This window comes from Coffea arabica, chromosome 4c (genome assembly GCF_036785885.1).
Source record: "Coffea arabica cultivar ET-39 chromosome 4c, Coffea Arabica ET-39 HiFi, whole genome shotgun sequence".
NCBI lineage: Eukaryota > Viridiplantae > Streptophyta > Magnoliopsida > Gentianales > Rubiaceae > Coffea > Coffea arabica.
Window position 1 is genome coordinate 52,005,088 of NC_092316.1, and position 19,226 is coordinate 52,024,313.

At 38.1% G+C, this 19,226-nt stretch overlaps 3 protein-coding genes across 10 annotated transcripts; 1 reads left to right on the plus strand and 2 right to left on the minus strand.

Moving 5' to 3' along the window:
• Positions 1 to 1,170: 1,170 nt before the first annotated feature.
• On the minus strand, positions 1,171 to 6,645 carry LOC113740393 (E2F transcription factor-like E2FE). Of its 2 annotated transcripts, XM_027268014.2 has the most exons (12): positions 6,507 to 6,645; positions 6,111 to 6,275; positions 5,876 to 5,943; positions 5,638 to 5,690; positions 5,410 to 5,487; positions 5,255 to 5,308; positions 5,050 to 5,161; positions 4,894 to 4,964; positions 4,722 to 4,794; positions 4,574 to 4,635; positions 3,944 to 4,355; positions 3,063 to 3,352 (listed from the first exon to the last, which is right to left on the minus strand). In XM_027268014.2, exons 2-12 carry the CDS (start codon positions 6,251 to 6,253, stop codon positions 3,264 to 3,266), a joined length of 1,215 nt encoding a protein of 404 aa, XP_027123815.2. In that variant the 5' UTR covers positions 6,254 to 6,275; positions 6,507 to 6,645; the 3' UTR covers positions 3,063 to 3,263. The 2 variants fall into 2 exon arrangements, with proteins under 2 accessions (XP_027123817.2, XP_027123815.2); XM_027268016.2 differs by lacking the exons at positions 3,063 to 3,352; positions 6,507 to 6,645 and adding an exon at positions 1,171 to 1,781 and having other exon boundaries at positions 6,111 to 6,471.
• A 2,014-nt stretch (positions 6,646 to 8,659) lies between these two features.
• Positions 8,660 to 13,175, minus strand: LOC113740391 (pentatricopeptide repeat-containing protein At1g74900, mitochondrial-like). Of its 7 annotated transcripts, none has more exons than XM_072046371.1 (4): positions 11,425 to 13,175; positions 10,462 to 10,556; positions 9,726 to 9,802; positions 8,660 to 9,194 (listed from the first exon to the last, which is right to left on the minus strand). In XM_072046371.1, the coding sequence occupies exons 1-2, from the start codon at positions 12,818 to 12,820 to the stop codon at positions 10,534 to 10,536; spliced, it is 1,419 nt and encodes a 472-aa protein (XP_071902472.1). In that variant the 5' UTR covers positions 12,821 to 13,175; the 3' UTR covers positions 8,660 to 9,194; positions 9,726 to 9,802; positions 10,462 to 10,533. The 7 variants fall into 7 exon arrangements, with proteins under 7 accessions (XP_071902472.1, XP_027123812.1, XP_027123811.1 ...); XM_027268011.2 differs by having other exon boundaries at positions 10,462 to 10,567; positions 11,324 to 13,174; XM_027268010.2 differs by having other exon boundaries at positions 11,324 to 13,172.
• On the plus strand, positions 13,175 to 18,239 carry LOC113740390 (anaphase-promoting complex subunit 8). The gene is made up of 4 exons (XM_027268009.2): positions 13,175 to 13,456; positions 13,578 to 13,911; positions 16,429 to 17,679; positions 17,777 to 18,239. The coding sequence occupies exons 1-4, from the start codon at positions 13,371 to 13,373 to the stop codon at positions 17,846 to 17,848; spliced, it is 1,743 nt and encodes a 580-aa protein (XP_027123810.2). The 5' UTR covers positions 13,175 to 13,370; the 3' UTR covers positions 17,849 to 18,239.
• Positions 18,240 to 19,226: the final 987 nt, after the last annotated feature.

The following is a 19,226-nucleotide window of genomic DNA, read 5'->3' on the forward strand; positions in this document are numbered from 1 at the left end:
TAGCCATATTTCAGACCGGACATTTTTTGCCATCACAAAACGAGGTGTTTTTGGCCCACCACTTTTTTAAATCGGCCTTTACAACACCCGGCTCCGTCTTAACAAGCCCAAAATCCATCCAGAACTACCCATTTGTTGCTGTCGCAATAGATGAATAACCTACCCATTCTTTTTCTTTAGTCAATCCTAGGATTCTGCTATAGTTATGAAATTTATCTTTATGTCATCTTATTTTGTTGCCCATTAGGGCCATTGGAATTAAGGATGTTGATGTTGATCAAATTAAGCATTCTTATCATATGGATTAGAATCAATAAAAAAAAAGTTGTTAGGAATGAGTAGTAGTATAATAATGGAACCATCCACCGTGGGGAAGGAACCTGCAGCCTAGACAGGTGGATAATGGTAATAGTAATACCCACACATTGCCTTCCTTGGTAAGAAATTTGGTTAGGAACTCAAATGCGTAGCAGGTACCTGATTTCATTGACTGATTGATTGAACCCGAATCAATGACTACACGTTCTCTAATCATTTACCATACCATACCCTACATGCTCTCAGGGTCGGCTCGGCTGGTACTGGGGTTGCCTCATTAGGTCCCAGGCCGTATGGTTAGAGTTCGACTCCTTCTACCGTCTCAAGTCTCTTGGGAAGCGGCGACTTGGGCACAGTAGGACTAGTTGGGCCGAAAGCCCGAACATCCATTGTGTTGACAAAAAAAGAAATATCATACCCTACCAATTAGTGAGGGATCGAAATATTCATTTTTTAAAATGTGAGGGATGGAGAAATTCATTTTGTGAAATGTGAGGGACGAAAAAATTATTTTATAAAATGTGAGGGACGAAAAAATTTATTTTATAAAATGTGGAGGACTATAAATCAGATTATGTAAAATATAATTTGACAAGTTTACTCTTAAAAAATGATCACGTGCCTTGCACGTGATGGATTCCGGCCAAAAAATGATCGGAAACCTAGTTAGGGACTAAATTTGACCGATATAAATATGTAAGGGACATAAAATTACACTTTTAAGAATGAAAGACGAAAAAATTATTTTACAAAATGTGAGGGACGTTTTGGACGATTTTCCCATTATTAAAACATAAAGTTGCTATTTGGATAAACAATTTAAAAACAAAAAGAGAGAGAGAGAGAGAGAAGTTCGGGTAGAAATTGAATTTCTAATTAGAAGAACAATATCCAGGTAATTAAACCTCGTCATTTATGCTGATATGCATCCTACATGAATGTACAAGCTTTCTATAGAAAGAAAATAAGAAGATTAAATTTTTTACCAAAAAAATGAAGAACAAGAACGTAATTCCACAATGGACTGGTATACAAGGGCTCTTCCGGAGTAGATCCATCCACATCCACCCAACGGAAAACACCATCTAACATCATGAGTAGTGCTAGCAAATTTGTACTCAAGCTTGCCATTTCTCTTTGTTTCCTTGCTCAATTACGTCTGCAGGTTTCTTGCTCCATTGAATTTGAGGGTGATGGTTCATACAAGCAAGTGTTCCTCCACATCAACAATTCCCTCACAAATGACTCCCCTGCATTAGTTGTTCATTGTCAATCATCCAAAGGTCTTGATTTCGGCAACGTATCGCTTCCAGTTAGAAGCGAATTTAACACCGTCTTTCTTGCAGATTCGACCGGACAGCCTACCTACTCTTGCCACTTTTGGTGGGATCCCAAACAACAAGAGTTCAACGCCTATGATAAAGACGTAGATGGGCACTGTCTGAGTGCAGCTGAAGCTGGACCTGCACAAGAAGTTCCGACCATTTCATGTTACTGGCACGTACAGACGGACGGTTTTTACCTTGGTACTAAGGATACATCAGATGAAAAGTTTCATGATTGGTGATCCTGTCCCGAGTAAATGATTAGTCAAAGAGGGGAAACATAGGCCTGGTGATTATTAAGGCATTAAGATTCTCCTTTGCTGGATGTAAAGCTTGTTGGCCTATGGCGTAACCAATGGATAAATTAAGAATGATTGCCATTGCCTTCACAACATAAATTTCAGGATGGCCCTATTAAGATTAATGCTTTGACTAAAAGAATACACCTCTTTTTCTAGATTAATCATGTCCTTGCTAATTCTCCTCGCAAAGTAACTACAGGTCCCTGCAAAAGGCTCTCCCTTTACTTATTTATTTGAGCCCTACCATAAACTATACCACAAAACAAGAGTTACCACCACATAGTTAGCCAGATGATGACATACCAGGACTGAATAATGATAGTACAGACCAACTGTACTTACAATATTTTGCTACAAGTAAACAAAAATGGTGACGATTCAATTAAATTCAAGTGGACATTCATTTATGCTCTTATGAGTTCGTATATGAATCCAACTTGCAGAACCAATTTTTTTTTTTTCATAATATACTCAACGAGTTGTCCAGTGTCCAGCAGCAATCTTTGAAACAGTCCTTCCAGATTTTGTCAAAAGCCTTTGCTTAGAGGTCCGTATTTTACTTTTTCTAAGCATGTATTGACTTTCCAGACATCATCGATTAGATACTGTAAATCTTAAGTTAGAATGTTCATCAAAGCACTTTCTAGGGTTGTATACTTTGAAGGACTCAGCTTACAAGAACTTCTGATCCAAAGAAAACAACTCAAGCTTCAGACTTTAAGCTCCTTTCCGCATTGATAATATAGACAAATAGATAAAATTAACACCTTACAACAGTTCTGAAAACTACAGCTGAGTGATCTCTTCAAAACATAAGTGCTCTCTGCTTTAAATCCACAAATGAAAAGTTGGGTGAAGAGTTAGCGTTTCAGAGATGAGCATAAATCAACTATATGTCCAAAAGTCGGACGTTGATAGATGACTATTAACTGGTGCACTGAACATGGCCAAGATTAAACTAAAGCTAACACCAAACAGACATAAAGAAGTAAAAGCTCAAAGAAGAGTATATGGAGCATCATTCTAGTGATGTATTATTGAAATAAATATTGAATTTGAGCTTACAGGGTGTAAAGCTAATACCAAACAGACATAAACAAGTAAAAGCTCAATGAAGAAGAGTATAAGGAGCTTCACTCTTGTAATGTATTATTGAAATCAATATTGAATTTGAGTTTTACAGAGTGTAAGCTTTGTGGCTGATGCATGGAGATTATGCATACAGGATCAGAATATCTACTCTGTGCCATGAAATGAATCTCAGAGCTTAGTTGCCGTGCTTTCTGAATACAGGTAATGACTATACAAAAAGCAAGTTTTAGGAGATCAGTTGTATTGGGATCTCAGCAACTTCAGTGTACCAAGATTTCCAAGCTTCCACATAATGTGCAAAAAGATCTCTCAAAGCTGAAACATCAGAAGCACCAAAATTCTATTAGTAATGAATCACATCAGGCTCCTTTAGGGTTCAATGGACAAAAGGTATATACCTACCATCATCAAGTTATTCAGATCCTATCATTTTTTAATTGAAATCTGATCGACAATATGATGGCTGTATAGAAAACTGGTAAACGGACAATCTCAAAAATTGAAATTTATGACTGAGTGCATGATAGTTCTTTTTTTTTTGGGCAAGTATGAGGTCTTGAACCCAGGATCTCCTACTTATAATCCCTCCTACTTGAAGAAGAGGATGTAATCACAAAATGGACAGGTAGCTTAACACAAGGCAATAGACTATAGGAAGTAACAATCATTGTAAAACGTAATCTGTATGTCGAGAAGTATCAATGTAAGAATAACATCTAAGTAATCACCTAAGCATAGAATTCTAGTCGAAACATGCAACTATCCAACACACCAAACAGCACAAAATGGAGAAACTGGAAAAGAGAAAAACTGCACATTTAAAACTGTTACTGGAATGCCTCATTTATAGGTTTCCTGAAGGCTTATACGGTCAAATGTACTTTATTGTGTAATCAAGCATAATACCTTGATTATGGTACTGAGGGCGATAAGTAGCTGCTAGACTTTCCCAATCATGACTCTGTGTTTCTTTGTTATCCTCAGAAGCTGCAACTTGCGGTGCATTCACAGGGGCAAAAGGACCAAACCGGTAACTTCTTGTGCTGGCTCTTGAGTCAATCTGCAATTTTGGTCGAAGAACCTCATCTTCCAAAGCCTCACGTTTTACTTGTGCTTTAAGTTGTACCTTCATGCCCTGTTGCAATCCTCCATCCCCCACCGGTTCCACCTTACTCCTCTTAACTGTCATATTTGTCAGATCCATCCCAAATGCCCTTTTCTTAGACCCATCAATAGCCGAAGGATCAGCTCCGCTTTCAGATATACCTTTCATACCCAACCATCTAAAAGCAGGTTTTCTTGTTTCTGGATGATGCGTCTGCACGTCATGCAAATGACAGGTGATTAATACATAAATGTTGCCATTAAAGCTTCGCTCCAAATCCTAAGAAGTTCCATGCTCTCCAACTCATAGTTTGAATACAGTTTAATGTTCTTGCACCAATGCCATATAAAATCTTAACCATTCTACATGACTGGGATATTTTCCTTGAGTCCTGTGCATTACTATACACATACTAGAAAAGATGGGATTACCTTCTCAATAAATTTCATTGAAGCCAACACATTGGCAATGTCATACAGCCTTCTGACTTTACCTGCAGCACATCATGGAAAACAATGTTATCATCCACATCCAGATATCTACCAAATACAATGAAAGTCAAATTGACAAGGTAATTACTTCTTGTCATTGCAGGATCCTTTCCATTCTTAAGCAATATCTTTGCAGCATCATCAAGAGAAATCATGTCCATCTACAAGAACATAAATCAATTCAGGCACCCAAAAGCTGAACAGTGTGACTGATTACGCCAGCAGGAAAGATTAATCATTCAAACCGTGGTTTCACTTACATCCATACAAAGGAATAGCTTAACAAAGTTTTGGGTGAGCAATGCCAAAGACTTCTCTTTCCTGTTGTCAGCTGAAGTACAGGATGATAAATTAGTCTAACAATTCAGATAGAAGTCTAGCACAAAACTGACCGCACAATAAGCAAATAGTAGTACCATATTTGGATGACTGTGGAAGCTTTGGAGCAGAAATGGGGTTGAAGTTGTGATTCTGACTCGAGTAGTTGCTAAGATTTGAGTAGGTATCGTCCTCCTCATCATCTGAAGTCTAAAAGGAGAAAATGGTACACATATCATACAAGAGCACAAAATATGGCAGGAAACTGGAAGGAAGAAGAGTTATGAAAATGGCCAAGCATACTTTTACAGACGAAGTTCCATCATTTGCATTCTCATTCGTCACCATACCTTGTTCCTATGACACCATGAGAGCACAGTTGAGTACCATTTTCCCACAAGAAAGATTAAACATGACAAGGGAGGAAGAAAAAGAAAGAAGACAACCAACCAACCAACCTTAAGAAGTTGCAAGGCAGAAGGAATTGCGCCAAAACCTTTCCAAGTATAGCGATTTTTGGCCTTCCTAGCAAGAACCTGAGCCGATGAAAATTCCAAGACAGCAAGGTCAGGTTTTTTTGGCCCAATTCATTTAATTTTAGAAGGCCTAGACTGAAGTATAAAAATATAGTAATACTATAAATCTGAAAAAAAAGAGAGGGAAAAAAGAAAGAAAGAGAGTCTTACACCAACACTCTCCAAGACATTGACTATGTCATAGATCCGCCGCCTCTCAACCCCTAACATCATAGTAATAGAATTAATATAGTCAATTGGAAGAATCCGAAAAGGAACATCTCTTGCTGCTACTAATTCACGTGCAGGGGAAAATTAACAAACAAACAAAAAAAAAAAAAGAGGAAGAAGAAAGGGAAAATGGCGAAGGAAGTAAGTGAAAATTGGAGATGAGAAGCAAGGTACCTACCCAAACGAGCAGCGGCGTCGTCAAGGCCTATAGTCTCGACACCTTCCCTATCGTATAATCTCAAGAAACTACATTATTGCATTCAAGATACATGTATCAGACAATTTTCCGTCTGTAAAAAATGAAACACGAAAATTGATAGTACTATGCGGCAGTAGAAATGAAAATTGGAAAAGGACATGAATAGCGGAGAAAGAAGAAGAAGAAGAAAAGGTAGTGGTGGTAGCAGTAGTACTTGGAGCATAAGAGGCCGAGAGATTTCTGTTTACGGCAATAAATGTGTTGAGATCCACCGCCGCCGCCACCACTACCTCCAGCAGCGGCAGCAGCAGCTGCTTCGTACGCTTGATTTGCTGAGGGCAGCAACTCCATTCCCATTCTTCTTCTGCTGCTGCTACTACTGTGCGAGTAATGCGAGAGAGAAAGAGAGAGCCGTTAAGAAGAAGAGGACAAAGAGAAATAGGGATTTTGGCGGAATTAGAAAAGGAGATCTGGGAATGAAAGGAGGGATTTTGAAAGTTCGAATGAAAGCGCCAACTCCCTTTTTTATTTTATTTTATTTTATTTTTTTGGGGGTGGGTACTAAAAATCCGAAGCGCGGCCGGCCTGTATGAGCGGAGATGTTATTTACCATTTTGGCCTTCCACAATTCCAACGTCAATCGGCGGCAATTTATCTGGTCAACTCAGCTCCAGCCCAGGCACGGGAATGAATACCAGGGCTGACCATGACTTCCTAACCTAACCTAACCTAACTAACGAATCAAGGGCACGAACTCTTGTCGTCAGTGATAACCGTTTTGAACGATGTATAATTCTACGTCAATTACTCATAAAACTTAATAATAGAAACACAATTATTATTATATATGAGATCCATATGAACAGTAACAAAATATCACATCTCATGTTATAAAAACGTACAAAAAATTTACATAAAATTATAAAACATCAAAAAAAAAATGTTAAACTGTTCGAGGAACTGTTCCTGCCCCACTTCCCTAACTAACGAACCCAACCATGTGGGGCTTTTTTTATTAGTATCTTTATAAAATACTACAACTACATAATACTAGTATGATTTGGAGTGTTTACTGCTTAATTAATTGTGTAATATATCAGATAAGCCAAAAAACCTTCCAAGAAATTGCACTTATTAGTGCTCACCCTATAACAGTTGAGTTGACATTGATACGAAAAGAGTAGTCGTGTACATTAAATTTCTAAAACTCAAAGGAACCTATGACTTATCCTCGAACATACAAGGTTTAATGTTCACCGTCAAATCTTAGATGACAAATTCTTAGCTCCTTTTGAGGAGGAGGGGAAGGGGTAATAGTTAGTTTTTATGATTGGAGATGGTTTTATTGAAACTAGAAACGTTTGTTACATTTAGGAATATGATCAAACATATGGCTATAAACGAATCGAGTCGAAATCGAGCTCGAACTCAAGTTCAAAATATTAAGATCGTTAGCTCGCGAGCGTCGAGTATATATATATATATATATATATATTTAAAATTTTTTTATCTCGCGAGCGTCGAGTATATATATATATATTTTAAAATTTTTTATTTTAAGTATATTTTTTTTTTATTTTGAGTATATATATATTTTATATTTTTAAATTTTAATAATAAAATTACATATATATCCTTAATATTTTATTATTTATTAAGAAAAAAATATTATTTTATTTATTTTTTAAAAATATAAATATAATTATTTTTTTTTCGAGCTTAAGCTCGGCTCGAATCAAGTCGAGCTCGAGCTCGAGCTCGGGCTTGAAATTGTCAGCTCGTCGAGTTTAAGCTCGAATTCAAGTTCAATGAAATTATATCGAGGTTCGACTTGATTAGGCCAAAACTCGACTCGACTCAGTTCGTTTGCAGCTTTAATCAAACATCACATGCCATGTTATTCTATCTACTAAATAAATTTAGTGTGTTTTTTCCATTCAAAATCCAAAAAGTGTAACATCGACATACTTATCAATTACAATTTTCAATTGACATGAATTGGGACCCTCATCTCATTATATTGGAATTAGGCGCCAAACTTTTTATTATTGTTAATTAACTTCACTATTCAATCTTACTCGATGTTACAACGTTTCCATGAACATGTACATGCAAATGGTGTCCACCTAAAATAGTGATCATTTAGTATAAACCTTTATAATTTTCTTTTTGAACAAAATTTTCAATAATGATATGTGAACAAAGGGTTGCTTGTCAACAAAATAAATAGGAGTACAAACTCAAGGAACCGACAACAAGAAGGAGGTTTTATGTTGCTTTGAGAGTTGCTCTTTTATTCCTTGGCTGCCTTCATAGAGATGACAATTGGGACAGATACCCCTAGAATGGAGATAAAACGCTCCCTCCATTGAAAAACGAAACGGGGGACTATACCCCGATCCCATCCCCTGCTTAAATAATATATATATATATTAATTATATGCATAACATATTTAATATTATTAGTTATAAATATCAAATTATGCATGTGTAATATAATTAATATTATTAGTTATACTAATAATTATATATTTATATTAATACAAATTATTGATTAGTTATACCAATATACTTATGCTAAATAACTAATTACAATTTTTACTAATCTACATTTATTCTACTAGATACTTTTTACTAATTATACATTTATACTAAATTACAAATTATATACTTTTATTAATTATAAACTTTCCCCCGGCGGGGGAAGTAGGGCGGGGCGGGGAGCGGGTGACTGGGGGCGATCCCTACGCCTTAGAAACCAGATGGATAAGCTCATGTCCTGTATTACTCTCCAATGACTCGGAAAATGTTTCACATTCATTACTAACTTCACATTGAGATCCTCACTAGCTACCTTGAAAGTCCTACATGTAGGATAGGATATCTGCACTATGTTGTTCACGGTTTGACGATCTCTAGTACACCCTTCATCTATGGTTCAGTTATGAGAAATACAGGAGTATGCAGTTTAAGAATGCAAGATGATCCCTAGATATTAACAGTCGGATTCAAAGAAATAGTATGCATTTGACCACTAAATGTAGATCACTACAGCCCCTGAAGCAAAATCCAACAGCCCAATTCAACTTGAATTATGCCCAGCAGGTTTCAGACACCAGAGGGGATCTCGTAGCATCTCCTTCAACAACTGCACCAGGCCCCTGCATGAATCACCGGACAATATCGTTCTTATCACTTGCTGTATACTCTCTCTTGCAATTGACTTTGCAATCCACCAGCTACTGAAATCAACTTTCTTGAGCGCAAGATACTTGAAGCATCACACTTAAAACAGCCTCTGAGAAATAGTAATGCAAAAGATCAGAGGGACTTTGATCAATTGGGGCATAAATTCTCAATTCTCCAAATCTTGAGAGATGATCACCAATTCAATAATAAACTAGAATGAACTACAAAATGCATCCTCAAAGAAATGGAGAAACAAATAAGGACTTATCAAGAAGTGACCCAAGGGACGAAGGCCTTTTCATAGGTTTTATTGATCTCAGATGTCCATAATGAGAATCACATCTCTTAGAACTTGTCCAAGGGAAATATGCTGGTGTTGGTACGTTTGGCATGGGCAAATAAGAACAGAATTTGTTCCAAGAATAACAATCAAGTGATCAAGAAATAGAATGGTAAGCACCCCTATTTTGATACATTACACAAACTACAGTGAAATAGGATCAGATGCTAGTAGCATAGGCCTGGGATAAAGATACCAGTATCCTGCAAGTCGGCAAAAGGTACTATCATTTGCATGACAAAAGGAATAGTCCAGGTTTTGCATTCCAATCAATATAGTACCTTCCAGGTTTTCACCTACCTAAGCAAAGCTGAGCAATATGGTGGCAATCTGGAAAGCCATAGTTTCACTTCCATCTTCAACTCTTCAGCTAAAAGCTGACATGTACCAAGAATTTCACAACTTAGTCCAGTGACAAACACCAACTCGAGTACTTCATAGATAGAATAAACGACATATACAATACCATGTACAACTTCTGATATGGATAATAAAGCAACTGTTGATTTCTTAACTGAGACAGTAATAAGATGGAATAACCCCTTGCTAACATTGAAAATGTAGCAAAATGCTCAGCTACACCACTGTGGTGTATGATCAAGAACTTCCTGTAGGCTTTAGACCATTAGTTTTCTGCAGCCTATATATAAACTCGGCATTTTACTGTCTGTAATTCCATCCTTCACTGGCTTTCTTATCATTTATCTCCAAAAGGATATTAACATGATCTATATCTTCTTCTTTCTTTAAGTTCTTTATTGACTGGATGGTACAAAAGCAAAAATGAGAATCTTACAAATTGATTGCCTATTTTCTTCGCAATTTTGACTTACAAGCAATTGTGATAGAGTAATACAAAAGCATGCATGTTCTTAAGTTAACGCAATCAGCAATAGGTAAGTTCCTCCCTTGCTCCAGAACTGTAAGGCCAATCCTTCATTAGGTACTTCCCACTCCAAAAAACACACAGCAAATGGACTCCAAATGCAGAAGAGAGTACCCATGTTAAAGAATATAAAGGAAAGAACAGAAGTACCTAAGGCAGAAACAATCATCACAAGGTTTGCAAAAGTTCCACCATGCCTTTCCTTTCGATGGCACAATTCCATCATTTACTGAATACTTCCTCTCCTATTCTCAGTCTCAACAAGAAAAGCTGAATTAGATAACTAGTAGAATGGAGAAACAAGTTTCTGTTTCTTGAATTAAGCTGAATTAGATAAGACAGAAACATAAGCACAAACAGGATGTCCCACTGATAGACTCATTTCTCAAGGTCCCAACCTTTAACTGGCTCACAGGAAATATGCTAACAATTCATGTAAAATGTTACAATTATAGACCTTTGTTAATCCAATCTTGAGAAAGAAGCCTAGTAAGCAAATAGTCATAAAAGAAAATTTTGTTCGTGCAGATATGATATATTGACACAAAGGTGATTGTGGCAACAGTCAAGTGAAAGAAATTCTCCAAATGCAAACCAGTGCAACCAAAAAAAATGCTATCAAGGATAAAATCATCTATTTCCAAGAATATAAGCTTCAAAACAATATGTATAACATGCCCAGAACTGGAAAACGATCCTATTTATAAATACAGTTTGCCACAAGGAATTGACCCAAACAAAGAAGCAAAAGTTCGCATTTTCAACAATTTGATCATTGATAGTTCCAAAGTTCAGTCTAAATATTTCACTCCAAGACATGAATGTAACAAAATTGTCTTTCATCTGGCACTGCTAGTGTCATAGAACACAATAATTAGTTTTCAGTTCAAAAATTAAGCTGAAGTTTCGTCAAATCCTAAACCTCAAGTATATCAAGTGAAGACAATGCAGAAGACAAACTTGCATGCCAATGGAAAAGGTTGGGCCATTGCAATCATTAAAGCAAACATACTTTGCCTGAGGTAATGCAACACAATCATAGTCTGAAATGACGAGGAACCCGGCCAGATCTGCTTTGCAGTCGTAAAATCTCTCTAGCAAATTCTTGATTACCTGTAAGCAAAAGGCCATTCAGAATGCGGTTGAAAGTAAACCTTTGAGGCAGAAATCCTCTGTCAATCATTTCTATCAACAACTTTCCTGCCACCACCAAATCATCTGATTTCTTTCTGACAAACATTGCACTGATCAAGATGTTATAAGTATCTAAGTTAGGTAAGCAATGCCCACTACCCATTTTCTCAAACAATTCGAAGGCCTTCTCAAATTCTCCATCATCACAATAATATCGAATTACAAGATTGTATGTCTGAACATTAGGCTCACACTCATCTTCTTTCATCTTGTCCATATACTCAACTGCCCTGTCCATTTTACCGACATGACACAAACCTCTAATGAGCACATTATAAGTAGTGACGTTAGGTAAATAGCCCTTCCGCAACATCTCATCAAACACCAAAATTGCATTTTCCACATTGTCTTTCTTACATAAAACTTGAATCAGAGCATTGTAAGTTGCTACTGAGGGAAGCACTCCAGCTCCAACCATCTCATCAAACAGCTTACGGGACCTCTCAACCTCACCTGCAACACCAAAACCGTGAACCATAGTAGTATAAGTCACCACATCAATCTCACATTTTCTCCTCTTCATTTGCAAGAAAAACTCCCAAGCTTCCTTCGTTTGCCCTGCTCTAAAGAAACCTTTAAGAATTATATTATAAGTCATCACATTTGGCTCCAATCCTCTCTCCACCATTTCCTTCAAAATTTCCAATGCCTTTGGCGTTCGCTTCATTATACAATACCCATTAGCGAGAATGTTATAACTAATCATATCAACTCTAAACTTCCTCCTAAACACCTTAAACAGATTATAGGCTATTTCAGCCCGCTTCGCCTTACAGAGCACATCAAGAAAAGAATTGAACGAAGTCAAATCCTGAGGACAACCATGTTTATGCATTGACAAGAAAACGTCAACCGCCTTATCAGCTTTGCCAGAAGCCACATACCTTTCGAGGATGATGGCGAAGGTTTTCGGGCAGGGACCGAGCTTTCTAGCCCGCATTTGGGCCACAAGGGCCCATAGGGTCTTGTAATCCCGCATTCTGGCAGCAATGTCGATGGCGTAGTCAAATGCGGTGGCGGAGTGGGTGTAAGAGAGATGGGAGTCGAGGGCTTTGAAGAACTGGAGAGCTTTCGGGCCATGGTTCCAGAGGCGTTTGAGAATCGTGTGGACAAGCTCAGGGGTCCATTGCACAAGAGTGGGCAGCTTTTGAGTTAAAATTTCTGGGTTTGCCTTGAGAACGAGGTTGGTTATGGAGGTCACGTCCACCTCCGCCACTGCCGGTGGCGGAGGAGCTATCTGGTGTTTCAGAGGGGTTTTTGCAGAGGAGAAATCGGGGAACTTGGGGCCTACCGCTGTTTTGTGTAGTTTTGACATACTTTAAACTAGCAAGACGGTGGCAGAAGAGACCGCAAAACGCCACCGTTCTATCATGCTGCTAAAGGAAATGGACGAGGGTGGCGACACTGGCCAGCGGTGGCAAGCGGGGAGCTTCCATCGGTGGCAGAAGATATACATAAAAAATGAAGAGGGGAAAAAAGGAAGAATATGGAAAAAAGTAGTGGAAATATTTCGTACAAAGTCCTTCATATTTTCAAATTATCCATGTTTAGCCCTTATATTTTCAAAGTGGTGCATTTCAATCCCCAACATTAGCGGAGCCGCATGTGTTTTCACACGGTAACAATTTATTCGTTGAAAAGGAAAATGATTAGCAGAAATTTTGAATTTCAACACAGGCATTTCATCAAACATCAGCAGCCCGCGTCCACTTTCCCCCCAAACCCACCCACCCTTCCTCCGCCGCCCTCCGCCTCTCGTCCCCCTAAAACCACCCCATCTCCGCCCCAGAAGTACGTGCATTCCACACTGACTATGTGTGAGAGCATGAACGTATAGAAACTAGTAAAAAAGATCCATTGGGAAAATGGCGAGCAAAGAGACCTGTAGACAAGAGCTCCGCACAGCAATCCGCCAACTCAGTGACCGCTGCCTCTACTCCGCCTCCAGATGGTACCCGCATCTCCCCTCTGGGAACCCAGAAAATACTTTAATTTTCATTTAATTTCTATGACGGGTTTTCTCATTTTTCTTATTTTCGGATAATTGTTTCCACAATTTCAACCTTTTTAAGGGCAGCGGAGCAGTTGGTGGGGATTGAGCAAGACCCGGCAAAGTACACCCCGTCACATACGAGATTCCAGCGCGGCAGCTCCAGCATTCGCCGGCGGTTTCGCACTGACGGCACCGGGGATGCTGCGTCAGCCTTTAACTCCACTCCCGTTGCCGGCGTGTCATTTATATCGACCCCACCGGCTTCTGAGGAGGAAAACGACGCCGTGGAGAGTGATTTTTATTTGTTGGCGAAGTCTTATTTCGATTGCAGGGAGTATCGGAGAGCAGCCCATGTGCTCCGCGAGCAGACTAGCAAGAAAGCTGTGTTCTTGCGCTGCTATGCGCTATATTTGGTTATTTTCTTCGCTCATCCTTTACATTTGCTTCTGTCTAGTATTTTGAGTGTTCTTCCTTTTTTGTTGTTTCCAATGGTAAAGTAGTTTATTGAATTTGATTTCAGGAGCACTCAAGTTGGGCTTTTGGTCTTAAGTGATGTGTTAAATTATATAGATACTGACGGCCATAAAATACACATTTTCCACGTTTAAGTTCTTTAGTTGCGTCAGGTAGTCTTAAGTGTTGGACTTTCACAAAAAGAAATGATTCTGCTAGCTTGTTGGTTTATACATAATCCATCCACAATAAAATAGGTAGCAACAATGAAAAGTTGAATAACTTTGCATCAGTTGCACAGGCATTAATTGCATTGCCTGCCGTGGAGTTACAAGTTGAAATTTGAGCTATTTGATTAACTTGGGATGTTAGCATTAGGTTTAGGAAATGTACCATTTGTTATGACGATTGAATGATAAATGCTGCCTTGCATTCCAGTTTCAGGAAAGTGTTTGTATATGTGTAAGTTTAGGAGCAAGCTTTCATGCATCGGTACTTTTGTTTGAGTCTTTTAGTCTTTTCTACGTTCACAGTTGATGTTGTGCAAATAGTGAAAGTTGGAGTGGTCATGGAATTCTCACAGAAGGCAACCTAAAGTTTCCCCTGAAGCAGTTAGAAGCCCAATATGAATGAAAAAAAGTACTAGACTAAGACAAATGGCAAGTTCAATTGAACAGTAGACTAAGATTAACAAAGTTAATAGTGGTCTAAATATACGTTTCACCTGACACTGCTATATAGTTTACATTTTGGGTTTGGGAGTGACAATGATTTGGCTCGCTGGACCTGTCACAGTACCATCTTGTCTTGTATATATCAAGTTTTCTCATACACAAACTCTTACTTATTTTCTACTAGAAATCATTAGTAATAACTACTCCCTCCATCCCATTGATAATCTCATACTTTCCTTCTTGGTTAGTCCTCAAAATTTGTGCCACTTTCCAAATTATGCACAAAGTTTCCCTTTGCAGGCCCACCAACTTTGTTCATGACTGTCGCTAGGTAATGATGTGAACTCTCCTATTAGTGTGTGAATTCCATGAGCTACAGCTGAGCGTTTATGCACCTTTAAGGGATTGCTCACTGACTTGCAAATTTCCTTGGCAACCCAAAATGATTATTCTGTAATTTTGAAATTTAAAAACACTGGCAGTTTAGCCCCAAACACATGTTTCAGATTTTTATATGCCCGGGGAATGAAGGGAAGAAGAGCTGAAGTTTACAAAAGCTTTTCACCATTGATAGATGGAGTAACAAATGGAATTTAGATATTCATTTGATCAGCTAGCTATTGTTATGCTTTATTTCTTTTCGTGTTGTTTTATCATGTTGAACTCAAAATTTCAAAACAAGAACTAATTAAGAAAGAAAATGGGTCCTATTCTGTGACCTCAAGACACAGAGTAAAGGGTAGGTTGCATGTCATTTTTTCCAAAAAAAAATAAGTTTTTCGTTGGGAAAGCCTATGCAAGCTAGGGGATTGGGGGTAATTTAGTTTTTATAGTGGCCCACCCTCTCTTTTTGGTGTATTATCCTAAGGGCGCAAATAGAAAAATGGAAAGAAATTAAAGGAGAAGAATGCATGTGGCTGTATATCCTGTAAAATATTGAGATTGAGTTGCTGGTGAAGCATGAAGAGAAGCGTCATTCTGCGGTTCAAATTGTATTTGCAAGAGCCTGAGATTTGTTTTGTGGTTAAGTACAATGATGTTCCTTTGTCCTAATCATAATGTACTTGCAAGAAGGTTCTATGGTTATTATGCATTACCTGTAATGCTTAAAGCATTGAATGGGTAGAGTGTACTTGCATGTCTATTATGCATTACCTGTAATGCTTAAAGTGCAAGAAGGTTCTATGTCTATTATGCTCTAAAATTCTGGCAATGGGGATTTTGGATGTCATGACTTTAGTACTTTCCTTTGGCTTCTTAACAATTGAACCACCTTTGGGGTTGGAAGGCTAATTTTCAGTTATGGGTTCCAATTTGGGCTGGCTGTAAAAGTTTCAAGCTGTTGAAATGTCTAAGATTGTGTGAAGTGTGAAGTTATAGAAATTAATAGAAGATTGACAAATCTAGTTGACCTGTAATGATCATAGCCAATACTTTATTTTAGAAGCTTGGAGGATGATATAATGAAATATGCGGACTGTATGATAACATTCTGCTTCTTGTTGGAAAGTAAATTTGAGTAGTTTGGTTCCATGCTTGTTTTTCAAGTTAGTTTCTTAGATTTTGTAGTGCTTGGTCATACTTACTATGGCCTCACTTTTTCTGTATGATAACAAGCTTATCCTTGAGTTCAATGCCAACCTTCAACTCCACCTGCTGTAATTTAAAGTTTAAATCTGGGATGGTGTAGTGATTGTGCTTCTTGTTGAAAAGTTAACTTTAGTAGTTTGCTTGTTGTAGGCGAAGTTGGTTTCTTAGATTCCTGTACAGTTTGGTCATACTTTTCTACTTTTCCTTCAATAGGCTGGTGAAAAGCGTAAGGAAGAGGAGACGATGGAACTAGAGGGACCTTTAGGCAAGAGTGATGCTGTAAATAAAGAACTAATTTCACTTGAGAGGGAGTTGTCAGGACTTCGCAAGTGTGGAACAATTGACTCGTTTTGTCTTTTTCTGTATGGTCTCGTTCTCAAGGAAAAAGGCAATGAGGGTCTTGCTCGGGTTGTTCTTGTAGAGTCCGTAAACAATTACCCTTGGAACTGGAGTGCTTGGTCTGAGCTGCAGTCACTGTGTACTACAGTTGAAATACTGAATGGTCTTCATCTTGTTAACCATTGGATGAAAGACTTCTTTCTTGCCAACGCGTATCAGGAACTTCGTTTGCATAACGAGTCATTGGCAAAATATGAATATATACAAGGAACTTTCAGTTTCAGCAACTACGTACAGGCTCAAATTGCTAAAGCTCAGTATAGTCTGAGGGAATTTGAACAAGTTGAAGTTATATTTGAGGAACTTCTGAGGAATGACCCGTACAGAGTTGAAGACATGGATATGTATTCCAATGTGCTTTATGCAAAGGAGTGTTTCTCAGCTTTGAGTTACCTTGCACATAGAGTATTTTTGACGGATAAATATAGACCAGAATCTTGTTGTATAATTGGAAACTATTACAGTCTCAAGGGGCAGCATGAGAAGTCAGTTATGTATTTTAGAAGGGCGCTTAAATTAAATAAGAATTATTTATCAGCTTGGACATTAATGGGTCACGAATATGTTGAGATGAAAAACACCCCAGCGGCTGTTGATGCCTATCGGAGGGCTGTAGATATTAATCCGTGTGATTATCGGGCCTGGTATGGTTTGGGCCAGACATATGAGATGATGGGAATGCCCTTTTATGCACTGCATTACTTTAAGAAGTCAGTGTTCTTGCAGCCAAATGATTCTCGGTTGTGGATTGCCATGGCTCAGTGTTACAAATCAGAAGAGCTTCACATGCCTGAGGAGGCAATTAAGTGTTTCAAAAGGGCTGTGAATTGTAATGACCGGGAAGCGATTGCACTTCATCAGCTAGCCAAGTTGCACCGAGAACGTGGTCGTTTTGAAGAGGCAGCATTTTACTACAAGAAGGATTTGGAGAGGATGGAAGCTGAAGAAAGGGAAGGGCCAAACATGGTTGAAGCTCTGTCTTTTTTGGCCAGATATTGCAAAGATCAGAAGAGGTTTGAAGAAGCAGAGGTGTATTGTACCCGTCTTCTAGATTATACTGGCCCGGTAAGTCCTGAGCCTGTTCTCCTTAATCTAATCTCAGATTAGTTTCATACTCATTGGTTTTGATTTACTGAGTGACACCTCTTTGACCCTGATGCAGGAAAAGGAAGAAGCAAAAAGTCTTCTTCGAGGGATAAGATCTGCCAAGGATGTTGAGCTCTTTCCGCCTTAAGTTCTCTCCTTCATACGTTACATGCAAATAGAAATCATGAAAGAGTTATGGAAATTGGGTTTCAGATAATTGATTGACGTGAAAAAAAGGTTGAAGAGCTCACATGAAACAGCAAGTATTTAGGTGGCAGAACTTCTATTGCTGTTGTTTACTTGTTAATGTACCGACAGTTTCCTGTCAGAAATTTGTTGCAGTCTTTTCACAATCTACTATTTGTTTATCCTTATCCTTTACAAGAAGTAGTCGCTCTTATTGGGAGCGTATTTTTATTTACTGGAAGATGGTAACTTGTAAGTGCTGAAGCATTACACCTTCTGGGAAGTGAGAGTTTTTGTACTGGAATAATACTTGCACTCCCCTCCAGTAAAGTGAATGCATTCTCTTTTTCCCATATCCCCCCTTCCCCAACAGAAAAACCATCATCTCATCAAGGTAGCATCCAAAAAGAATCGGCTCCTTATCAGTTGGTGAAACTTTTCTAATGCTTGGTTGTTGCTATAGTATGTCTCATCTCTCGTATGAATTTAGCTGTGCCCCATGTGAAATCTTCCATAAGATTAATTGAAGTGGAGTGGGCAGCTGAAACCAGTTTGAGGGAGTTGTTTTGTGTTGCATCATTTGGTGCCTCTTGCAAGAGTCTCAGCAGGCTATTGTGCTCAGTTATGGTTTTCGCTACCCGGAAATTGAATCTTATTGAATGGCTACAAAGTATTTCTCAAGTGCTCATGAAAAGAATATAATTATTGTATTAGTAGTAATTTAGATTTACTTACTGATGAATTTGAATCTACGTCTAGTTTAATTAGTTCTGAATAGGTAGTTCCAAACTATCTATTTAATAGCTATTAATTAATGAGCTTAATTAGGTTATTCATTTAAAACTAATAAAATTGTATATCCATATTCATTTATTAAAGAACGAGTTGAAAAATTAGTCACTATTTATAACTATAGATGGGAGTCTCCTCAGAATTAGGACTGTACTCGAAACGTTTTCCCCTAACGGTCATGCGGTTGAAACAAGGGTTAATTACATTCACCTCTATTGTGGTTTGGTCAAATTACCATTACATCCCCTCAAATTTTAAATATTGCAATTACCCCCTTTGACTTGATGGTCCAATAACAATCATCCCCTCACCGTTAAAAAACCAACGTGCAGTTACTGAGAAAGGCTACAGATTAATTTTATATTTACCAAAATAACCCTAGCTCTTAGCTTTTCTTCAAAAAAAGAAAAAAGGAAAAAACACCATTTAGCAATTACAAACCATTGCCTTTGCGCATATTGCTTACATTTTAGTTGGACTGCTGTTGCTTCCATTTGGGTTCTAATCATTATGAATGGTAGTCTAAAGCTTTAAAATTAGTTAGAAGG